This window comes from Aristolochia californica, unplaced genomic scaffold, assembly GCF_029961685.1.
Source record: "Aristolochia californica isolate CCGP_79_NKW_82.1479 unplaced genomic scaffold, dmAriCali1.0.hap1 SCAF_14, whole genome shotgun sequence".
NCBI lineage: Eukaryota > Viridiplantae > Streptophyta > Magnoliopsida > Piperales > Aristolochiaceae > Aristolochia > Aristolochia californica.
The window spans coordinates 9874477-9885877 of NW_027181815.1; the positions used below are offsets into that span (position 1 = coordinate 9874477).

General features: G+C 36.1%; 1 protein-coding gene across 1 annotated transcript; it reads left to right on the forward strand.

The window, feature by feature from the left end:
* The first annotated feature begins 1622 nt into the window (after nt 1-1622).
* Nucleotides 1623-7362, forward strand: LOC137950590 (uncharacterized). Its single transcript, XM_068797147.1, has 6 exons — nt 1623-1845; nt 2611-2769; nt 3465-3632; nt 3768-3922; nt 6409-6578; nt 7107-7362. Exons 1-6 carry the CDS (start codon nt 1683-1685, stop codon nt 7159-7161), a joined length of 870 nt encoding a protein of 289 aa, XP_068653248.1. The 5' UTR covers nt 1623-1682; the 3' UTR covers nt 7162-7362.
* Nucleotides 7363-11401: the final 4039 nt, after the last annotated feature.

The following is an 11401-nucleotide window of genomic DNA, read 5'->3' on the forward strand; positions in this document are numbered from 1 at the left end:
TAAGACTGACCAAACAAACTATGATTAGAAGAGGAATTCGCCGAAAAAACTCAGACTCTAGGAGAAAAAGAAACTCAATTCACTTCAATGCATGGAATGATAATAGGAGAAAATTAGGAAAATGAGAGATTTTTTACAGAACTAACCATTAGTACTTATGATATTTATATTCCCCACAATATAGCTCAAAATCACAAAATATTTGTTGCTAAAGAAACATGACTCAAAGAGCTTTAATTTGATACCTAATTTGACATAAAAAACTTTGTTCTTGAATGATAATTAATTTAATTTTTTATTCTATTTCTACCCATGAAAATTCTTTTTTCATCAACAAATCTTTTAAATTTTACCCTTGAAATTCATTTTCATCTACAAAGCTTTTAACTTTTACCCTTGAAATTCATTTTCATCGACAAGCTTTTAACTTTTACCCTTGAAATTCATTTTCATCGACAAGCTTTTAACTTTTTCCCATGAAAATTAATTTTTTGTGAGCAAACTTTTTAACTTTGTTTTACAAAAAATTATTTTCATGGGGCAATGTCTTCAAATCTCTCTAGCAAAAAATTATTTTTGCCATCTTAGTTATAATCTATATACCTGAAGTTTAAATTTTGTCAAAAGAACCTGTATTGATAGAAACGTATTGAACGAACTCTACCTACAGAAATTTATGGGCAAAGGTTTTGTCAAAGAAATTTAAAACCTTGCCAATAAAAGATTTTTTTTCGAAAAATGTCCTATTTCTTGCAATGACACTATGCTCCTTTCAAATGACAACAATTATACTAGTATGTCATTTGTCATGTATGGGTTCTAAATTGAACTTTAATCTTGACCATTGACATTGCTACTAAGGGTTCGAGACACACTTTGAGCACCTAATGGAAAAGTCCTAGTTGTATGTGTGTCTATGTGCTATGACATTGAGAATATAAATTGTAGATAGTAGATGCTCAAAGCATATGACATGTAATCGACTACTTTTTTGGTGAAATTTGAACACAGGATGGATATCAAGTCAAATATGGATATAATAAGATAAAAAAAATTGAGGGAATTGGTAAAATATACAATCCGTAACAGTATTTGTTTAGCACGGGTCAATTGGGTGATAGAGAAAATATTTTTATTTTTAAGAAAGTTCATTGTTTAGTGAAGTAGAAAGAAAGGTGATGAAATCATATTAGAATGACACAAATATATGAATGTGTTGTAGTAAACATAAACTCAATTAGCAATTCTAATGTCATGTTGTCATGGACCTTATGAACAATCTAGTTAGAAAAAAGATTGATAAGAGGTCCCCATAAGTATGAACTAAAAATTTTGTTTCATCTCTAAGATTAGGAGTGATCTTAGAGGTGGATTTGGAAATAAACTCTTTGAAGACATTTTCAAAGACCAAAAATGTCATAGGTTCAATCAAAGGTATTTTTATTGGATACTCAACTCATTATCAGGCTTATAGAGTCATGCCACCTTGATAAATTAGATTTGTCATCAGCTGGCCCATCCACATTCTAAAATGGCCCAGTTACTTGGGCTTCAACCCGACCGACAGGTGTCAAGGGAAGTGTAAAATGAGTTGTCAGTTTCCTCTCCAGACACTCCGGTGACTTAGCTGTGTCGTGAGTGGTCAGTCCCACCTGCAGCCGCGCATTTCCTCACTTCCGGCGATGTTAGAAGACACGTCACCTCTTAATTTACCTCCTCCACGCCGACCACCGGGAAACTGTAGGGAAAGGGAAGAGAAGATGGAGAAATGGCGTCCGCGTCTGTTTCTGATCTTCTTTCTTTCTCATCTCTCCTCAGCTTTTTCATTCAATACGCCTTCACATGGTATCCCTGAATGTACTTTAAATTTGTTGTGTTCTCTGTTGTATGTTTCTCGCATCTTTCATACGGATTCATCTCTCATCGTCATATGACAATGTTTTCTTTTGGTTTACGTTATTACTGTAGAATCTATCGTTCTCATTCATTTTTGTGAATTAAGAGTTGAATATTGAATGGTATTGTAGTTTGTTTAACAGTTGGGATTTTTTGCTGACTTTTGTATTATTGCTGTTGGTTTAGCCGTTTAAGTGGTCTGCAAGTAGGTCATTAGTGGAGAAAAAGAAGTAATCAAGATCTGTCGATCGTTATAACGTTAAGAATCGACAGATTGATAATGTTGACATGTTAATAGAGGTGAAAACAAGTTTTTAGGCAGTTTTAAAAAGCGAATTCACCATGACTTTTGAGGAGTGGCAAATTTAGAGATGCAATTAGTGGATCTCTAGGTGTCAGCAGTGAAGGTTTACTGTTTCATGTTTTTTATGGTTGTATGTCCAACAAATTGCCTATTTCTCATTATATTTTACCTCTAGATATCCTTAGGATTCAACTAATTGTAGTTTTCTGAGGTTCTGATTTTATTTCATCTTTCCACAAAGAATACTGGGGGCAGTTTTTCTAAACAATTCCTTGCTTTTTATCTCCTTATTTTGTTAGGCTAATAGTTGGATGGAATAGATGATAGAAAAGTAGTGAGGCCCCATTTTATGTGATTATTGAAATTGGTGAGATCTTGTACTAGATGGTGACTTTCACTTTTCTTGGTAGGGTGCCACTGGACTGAGTCCTGTCAGAACAAATGGATTGGAGGATGTGGTGTGGGCCATGTCATTGTTGATCAATCAGACGACTGCCATGGACTTTGTCCTGAGTCGAAGTATCCGTCATGTCTCCCTCTCTACACCCATTTTCGTTGCTGCAAACCAGGTGGATAAGATTTTAGTGACCTGTGATAAAGTATGTGAGACAAGTAAAGATTTATTGTGTTGACTTTTTAAAACCCTTGCTTCATATGCTCCATTTTCAGGAATTAAATATAGATATTTCACAAAACTATAGCATTGTTTGATCACCTGCAATAGTCATATATTCAAGGGATCAGAACAAGAAAAAAATATGTACTACATTACTGCCAGTGCATGCTTGTTGAAAGTAGTTAACTCATAAATGTTAGATATTTGCTTTCACCAGTGTTATCAACAGTTTTATGTTTGTCTGTAAGGACACTTCAGTGCAATAGTGTTTCTTATGTCTGGAAGCATTTGTATGAGGTGTTAAATGTGAAGTTCTCAAGTTTAATACCATGCCCCAAAACATACATCACTTTGTGTTGCACTGTTGCAGTTTGGCTGCTATCCAACCATTATCACTGACAAACGATTTGCGTTGATTCATGGTTAATAGTACATTAAAGTAGCACCACTCTTACATCTGCCAAAGATACTGTCCAGTGTCCTTCCTGCTCATGGAGAACTGGAATAGTTGAAGGACTAAAGAAAATGGAAATCATTGGATGTCGATGAAGCTTCAGTGGAAATATTTCCATATTCTATATCTCACTGTCATGATTTCAACATGATTGTATATGCCCTTTACTTACTATTTTCCTGGTTTGCTTTTAGAAACTCCGAAAGTAACAGATAGGTGTGTAAAGTGTGACAACAAGGTTGACTTTGGTGATGAATTCATATGTTGCACGGATTGCTCAGAACCTTACATCAGTGACAAAAACACCAAGTTGGGTTATTGCAAGAGTGGTGCAGAGCTTGCTGTGCAGATAAAACCACGAGGTCTGTACTTTTATGTGCCTTGTGTTTTTGTCAAGTAGCAAGGTCATTCCATGAATATCTTTTGGTCAGTTAGTTGTTATGAATTCCTTTACAGTACTTATAGAGGTTCTTGATGATACACTTTTGTGTTTGCAGAAGTTTTTAAATGGATTGCTGGTCCATGGATGAAATGCTCATCCCCATGTGATGGCGGAGTACGGTATCGTGATGTAACATGCTTTGGAAGTATTGAAGATATGGCAGTAAGACAGTTTGTTGTTGATGATAGTATGTGTCCTACAGAAGAAATGGTGAGAAACATGTCATACAATTTTTTATTTATTTATTTATTTATTTTTTTTGTATACTGATGATTTTACCGACTTTATATTTTAACTTTGACTTCTTCTTCATTTTTTTTTATTACCCTCAATACTCTTTGTATCCCTACTTGCTTATAAATTGACATTGATATCCTGGATTGCTTTATATTCTAAAGTTGTTGGGTTGTCCACAAACTGCTGAATGTTTTTCATTTGCATCAAATTTATATCTACCTTCATTTATCATATGTTTTGTGAAGTTGCCTATCCCAAAATGACCAGTCACCTTAGGAAACCCCTTTCCCAGCTAATAAAATCAAGATCTTTGTACTCATTAATCCATGTGGGACTATTCCTTAACACTCCCCCCTCACGTGTAAGCCCTCTTTTGTGACTCTACAATTGGATAGTTTAGGTGTAGGCCCTCTTTTGTGGTTCTACAAGTGGATAGTTTAGGTGTAGGCCCTCTTTTGCGGCTCTATGAGTGCATAGTTTAGGTGTAGGCCCACATAAGAGTACTTGCTCTCATACCATGTGAAGTTGGGTCCAAGGCCTATCCCAAAATGACTAGTCACTCTAGGAAACCTCTTTCCCAGCTAATAAACTCAAGATCTTTGTACTCCAATTTTTTTGTTTGGAGTGCTTACCATGGAAAGATACTCTTGACAGATGTGCTCAGAAGAAGAGGTCATCCAGCAATTGACCCTCTCTGCCCCCTATGCAACTCTGAGGTTGAATCAGTCAACCACATTTTGGTTCACTGCTCGTTTTCGTGGAGGGTATGGTCTTTCATTCTCAGTAAGACGGGTTTATAATTTTGTATGTTAGTGGATCTGATTTCTTTTAGTAAGATGCTCATTGGTACTCCCCTCCCTGGGCTTGGTGAGCTTTTGATTTCCGCATGCACTGGTTTTATTCTGTGGAGGCTTTGGAATGAACGTAACCGGAGGTGTTTTGATACTAGAAGTAACTCTGTGACTAGAGTGGCAGATTGTGTGACTGGCCAGATCTCTACTTGGCTCCTTACGAAGAAGCCTTTCTCCTCCTTTGCTAGTTCATCCATCCGTGATAATTGGAACATTATTGAAAATATGAGGTGTGGGACCAAGACCCCGGTCATGCAAGAATGGACCCCCCTAGAGCTTGGTTTCCTTATGTTAAATTTTGATGGTTCCTCCCAGGGTAATCCCGGAAAGGCGAGTTTTGGTGGTGTTATCTCAAATCCCTCAGGCAATCAATGTTTATCATATGCTGGCATTGTTGATTCAACGACGGCAGAGATTCAAGGTCTTCTCAATGGGCTTCGCGTTTACCGTGACCATTACAGTAGTCTTATTCACATTGAGGGGATTCGAAGGTGGTTATTGGTTGGTGTGATAAGGCTTCCTCCCTCCCCCCCCCCCCCCCCCCCCCCCCCCCCACCCCATGGCGCCATTAGGATTCCTTGCGGGAAATCCTTGAAATTTCTTCTCAATTTTCTTGTATTTGATCTCACATTCTGAGATCTGCTAACTCGGTGGTAGATGTGCTTACCAAGTCAGGAGCTTCCTTACAATCTCTTGTTGTTAGGAAATTGTTCCCCGTCCCTCTGTAATTCTTTGTTCTTTTGTTAATATACATCATTTTTCAAAAAACAAAAAAAAAAAAAAAGTCAAAATCTTTGTACTCATTAATCCATGTGGGACTATTCCTTAACTATTTATTAACATGTTTAATGATACGTAAGAAATTTCGATGACTTAAGCTTGGAATATTCAGGTAATGGAATCCAATTTTTTGTCAGTATTGTATGGTTTCTCACATAAATGCAAACATATTGTTTTTTCAATGCAATGAATAAGAAGAGTGGATGAGAGAAAAACTGAGCAGAAGGAACAGAACAGCTTTTCACAGATAAATTCGTCACGGAAAACAGCAAATGCAAAAGTAAATTGTTGAATAATGTCTAACTTCTTATAATACAAGTTACTTTTTGTCTAGAACAGTCTTCGACTCCTGAAACTCTTTATCTTCTATAAGAGGGCTGTGGCAAGTGAGAGAGGTTGCCAAAGTGAGCACAAATGCCTAGAGCTTTGTTTTCTTTTGGGGAAGAAGGAAACCAATAGGGGTTGATGCTGCTGTTGCTCAAGTACAATCAGAATCCAACCAAAATCACCAGCCTAGAGTGTAAAAATTTCAATCGGTTAGTGTAGCGCTGAAGAGATCTTCATCTTAATTTTGGAATTTGTCGATTGCTCCTTCTAAAATTTATATTACACCAGTTTTTCCTTGGAGTTTGTCTCAAACCTTCTTACGATTTCTGTACCATATTTTTGTAGCTATTGTTTGAGCACCTGTAATATGTGTTGAAGTGCTCTAGCCTTGTGTGCTGGTATTTCAAGTCTATAAATTTGCAAAGAATTTACTTGAGGTCTATAGTACTTGTAAAGATAATGTTTCTCATTCTATTTTGTTGTGTTCTTATCATGTTGCAGCCTACAAGACAGGAGCCCTGTAATTTGACAAGCTGTGACGAACTAATTGATGGATATCCAAACACAAACAAACATCGTAGAATGTCGCGTTTGTTGGTTGCGCTTCTTGTGGTTCTTGGGCTTGTTGCTGCAGGTGGTCTTGGGTTTGCTGGATACATATACTACAAGAGGTAAGGCTACCTCTATATTTTACTAGTCAAGCTTCTCATTGCGTCTCCTGTACATTGTTCAAGGGTCAAATGCCTTCAGTTAGTGCATTTATTTTGCATTTATCAGGTCTCTAAATTTCCTTTTCATGGCTACTTATGAATTGAGTTTGGCTGTGAGTTCTTCTAAACTCTTTAAGGAGCTAATCAGGAGGCTCCACATCAGATGAACTGATTGAAAAACTGTACCACCTCATATGGTGTAGAGCCTTCAGGTTGGTGCACAGCAGATACCATCTTTCTGTGTGCTAGAAGCAATTACCTTTAAATGTGCAAGAGGGCATCACAACAACAAAAACTTAGTTTGAATGTGCTCTTGGGACCAACTCAATATGAGGTCACTAGCACCCACAGCACAAAGTCTAGGAAGCTTTGAGTCAGCCATTTTTCATATTATTCGGATTTGACTATGATTTTAAGCAATATCAAATTATAAGTTCACTTGCTCGTAATGCCATAAAGTTTAACTATTCTTCTTGTTGTGATCAACAGGAGAAATTCAGCATCAAGTGGCTTTGTTTATATCATGCTAGAAGGTTATTCATGAAATATAATTTTTTTGGTACGATCTTTGTGATTGAAAATTCTTATGTACACTTTTTGCTGTTGTACCATGTACTATCTATTTTCACGAGCGAAAATTCTTTCTTCTTTACATCTACGAAGCTTGCGGTGTAAAGCATATGATTTTACATGTTATTACTGTAGACAAAACCATGATTGTTGGCATATATTGGTTGGTTTTCTATTTGCATCTGTTCACAGGGAATAACTAGCCACTGTATAAATCCTTAGTATTTATGTTAGAGAGTTGATTTTTTATTATTAATTAATTTTATTCCACTATGCCTTCTGGCTATGACTTTTTAGGCAAAGAGTTGCACTTTGGTATCTCACTTTCCAGATCGTCAAAATAGTTTGCAATTTTGAAGTTTATTATTCTGGGACTTTATTAACTTTACCAAGAAACTGGATGAAGTTCACAGTAACATATGAATCTCATCAATTAGAAATCAGACATGAGGCTAAAGTGAAAGAATAGATAGAAACCAATCATATCTAACAGGGCAATGATTTGTACTGTTTTGTAATATTCCCCCAATCTGATTTGAAAGGAAAAGAACTGCAAATTTTTCCACTATCAAACATCTTCTTTCATATGGTTTAATTTGTTTCCAACTGGGAGAGTAATATGAACTCACTTAAGGCCTCTTTGATGTCTCCCATGGTTGCCTTAAGCTTTAGAAACTTTCTGTGGTCACAGACCTTCTTTCATCCCTAGCAACAATGATTGGGAAGCAGATTTTAACAAAACAGGCGGCAATTTTTTTCATCCATCATAGCAAGTGTCAACAATGGCATAGACAAGTAAAAATCGTTTTCTACTACTCTTAGCTTGCAAGCAGAACAATCTATGCTTCTTCTAATATTGATTTCTCTCGGTAGAATAATTAGAATGAGAAACCCTTTTTTTTTTTTGCATAAGAAACTAGATTAACCGATATTTTGTTTGATATATAAAGTCATGTGATTGATGGTGCAAGTTGTTCGAAAATTAAAGCTTCCTACTGTCGCTTGTAATCTTGCTATTGTCAACCTTCACTACTTCAAATGCTGATTTCTCCTTGTAGAAAAATCAGATTGATGAGATTTGTTTTTTTATTGGAAAGTAGACTCAAAATCCTTTTTGTGTGTCCCAATTGCGGCGGGCAATCTAAGCATCAGTTAGATAATCAGGAGAGGAAAAACATTGTGCCCTATCTGTATAGAGGAGTCTAAGCCTCAACTGGGTGATCAGGAGAGAAAAAATTAATTGTGCCTCAATTGTAGTGGGAGTCTGGGCCTCCCCTGGTTCTTTGGAGGAGGATTTATATGGATCTTACCAGGATACTGACAAGATGATGGATGGTTGGCAGGGCAGCCTTTAAACCAGATTTCACTCAGTAAAGCAGATGTGCATGTCACAAAAGCCAATTGAACCAAATCAAACTTAAAACAAACCGTTTTCCTGATTCCACTCATGTCCACCTCTTGAGAAGCTTCAGTAGGATTACAGGAATAAATAACTCTGCAAATACTGATTTTTTTCATATGATATGGACACATGAAAGGAATATATCATTTTGGACAAGTCAACCGAAACTCAGGAACTTAGAGAAAATAATGACATTTGGCCAAAAGTCTTTAAGCACCCAACCATCATCTACCAGCATTTCAATATCAACAATTGTGCCATAGTTTGGAAGATTGCATTGTAACCCTATTATTCTCTAAGCTGTTTCAACAATTCTCTACAATTTCTATGAATTCATACACGTCCTCAATCCATGATGATGGAACCTATGCCAACAAGCAGTCCACACAGTAATTTTCCTTCCTAACTAGGATTCTTGCAGCTCAATATGACAACTATCTGATAACCAATATTAGCAACACAAATAACAAATTAATACTGGCCATGACATCCACATATTAAAGTCATCAGTGTCTAGACGCCAAACCTATCATCTCTTGATTGTTCTACTCCAGCCAGACATTATCTATGCATAACAGATAACTAAGAAAGACAAAAATGTAACCACACTTTGCATCCTTTTGTAGGTAAGTTTTTCTTTCCAAAACTGTAAATCAACTAGTTTTATCTGCCCAAAGAGGATTTTTTCTTTTTTTTTTGTTCATGAAAATGCTTCCTATAAAAAGTAAGAAGAAAGAAGGTTGAAGAGAGAGAATGAAAGGGGGAGAAATTAGAAAAGAGTAAATTGAGAAAAAAAAACTGAGATGAGGGACCCGCACGTCCCCCCAGCTTTTATTTCTAGTTTAGGGTTGAGCGGGTTGAGTAAAAGTTATAATTTTGCCCCTACTTTAAGTGAAAAACCTTAATTCTCTATTTCTTCTATTTTATGTGTCTTCTTTTACATGAAATTGAGTCCATAGACATAGTTTGACATGTAAAACAAGATTACATCAAGAAATATGAATAACGATAAGGTAAAATGACAAAAACACATTTATTCTTATTTTTCAACACCCCTACAAGCTAGAAAGTATATGTCAAACAATCCCAGTTTGTCGCAACAGTTCAAGAATTTACACTTTCCTAATGCTTTAATTAGGATATCGTTGAGTTGATCACTAGGCATAACATATGGAGTAGTTACCTCATTCCTCATTACTGCATCTCGAATGAAGTGACAATCTACCTCTATATTTTTTGTTATTTCATAAAAGATTGGATTGTTTGCAATGAAGATTGCCGCCCGGTTATAACAATACATAGTCATAGGATCCTTCTAATCGAGGCCAAATTTCTAGACAATAGATTTTATCCACATTAAATCACTAACAGTGTAAACCATTGCTCAATATTTAGCTTATGCACTGGGCCAAACAACAATATTCTGCTTTTTACTTTCCTACCTGACTAGATTTCCTCATAGAAATACATAGTATCCAGTGGTAGATTTTCTGTCAAGCTTGGATCCTACATAGTCAGCATCAGAGAAAGCATCAATCCTCAAGTGATTATTAGATTTGAAAAGGAGACCTTGTCCCGATGTTCCTTTTAGATATCTCAAGATTCTTTGTGCAACCTCTAGGTGAATCTTACGTGGATGCTTCATGAACTGTCTTATTACACGCACTGCAAATGAAATATCTGGTCTAGTAACTATAGCATAGATGAGTTTGCCTACTAACATTCGGTACATTGTTTTATGTTTCAATTTGGGACTGTGATCATCATGTAAATCAAGTCCTACCTCCATAGGCATATCCGCAGGTTAAGCCCCCAAAATATCATATTCTTGAAGTATATTAGTAACATATTTACTCTAAGTTAGTATTGTTCCTTTTTGGCTTCTCGCTACTTCAATACTTAGAAAATATTTTCTGTCGACCCAAATCCTTAGTCTAAAATTGATTTGCCAAATAGGATTCAACAGTTTTAATACCTGATCTGTCACTCCCAGATAGGATGATATCATCTACATATACCAGTAAGATAATAATTCTAGATGGTCACTTTAGAATAAATAAGGAATTATCACAATGGCTTCTACGAAATTCTAGGATATAACCATTTTACTAAAATTTTCAAACCAAACTCGTGGACTCTGTTTTAAGCCATAAAGAGTCTTCTTGAGTCGACACACCTTATTGTCTCCCTTTGATCAACATACCCTATAGGTTTCTCCATATATATTTCTTCCTCAAGGTCACCATATGAGAAGACATTTTTAATATCTAGTTGAATAAAAAATCAACTTTGATGAACTACAACAAAAATAAGTATACGAACAGAGGACATGTGAGCAATCGGAGAAAAAGTCTCAAACACATCCACCCTAAACGTATTTGTATACCCTTTGGTAACAAGACGAACCTTATATCGTTCAATTGATCCATCTGAGTTATATTTAACAGTAAGACCCTCATTTAAAAAAAATAGTAAGACCCATCGATACCCAACTACAACAGCACCTAGAGGTAAGTCACATAACTCCCAAGTCTCTCTATTAGTTAATGCTTCTCTCTCTACATCCATGACATTCTTCCAATGAAGTTGCAACAAGACCTCATGCACTGAAGAAGGAATAAAACAATAGAGATGGATAAAGCAAACTTACGATAGTTATCATATAAGGAATCAAATGAGACAAAATGAGATACATGATGGCGGGTACCTTTACGAACACCTTTTCGAAGAGCAATAAGAATGTGCAAGAATACTTACCTCAGGATCAGGAGACGATGAAGAATAATAGTTGTTAGAAGATGGGCTCAAGCCC

Bases quoted from the DNA above. Each gene is read 5' to 3' on its own strand.
- LOC137950590 (XM_068797147.1), top strand. From the start codon at position 1,683: ATGTTAGAAGACACGTCACCTCTTAATTTACCTCCTCCACGCCGACCA. The intron at 1,846-2,610 runs GTATCCCTGAAT...TTTTCTTGGTAG, and splicing joins ATTCAATACGCCTTCACATG to GGTGCCACTGGACTGAGTCC. The intron at 3,923-6,408 runs GTGAGAAACATG...ATCATGTTGCAG, and splicing joins TGTGTCCTACAGAAGAAATG to CCTACAAGACAGGAGCCCTG.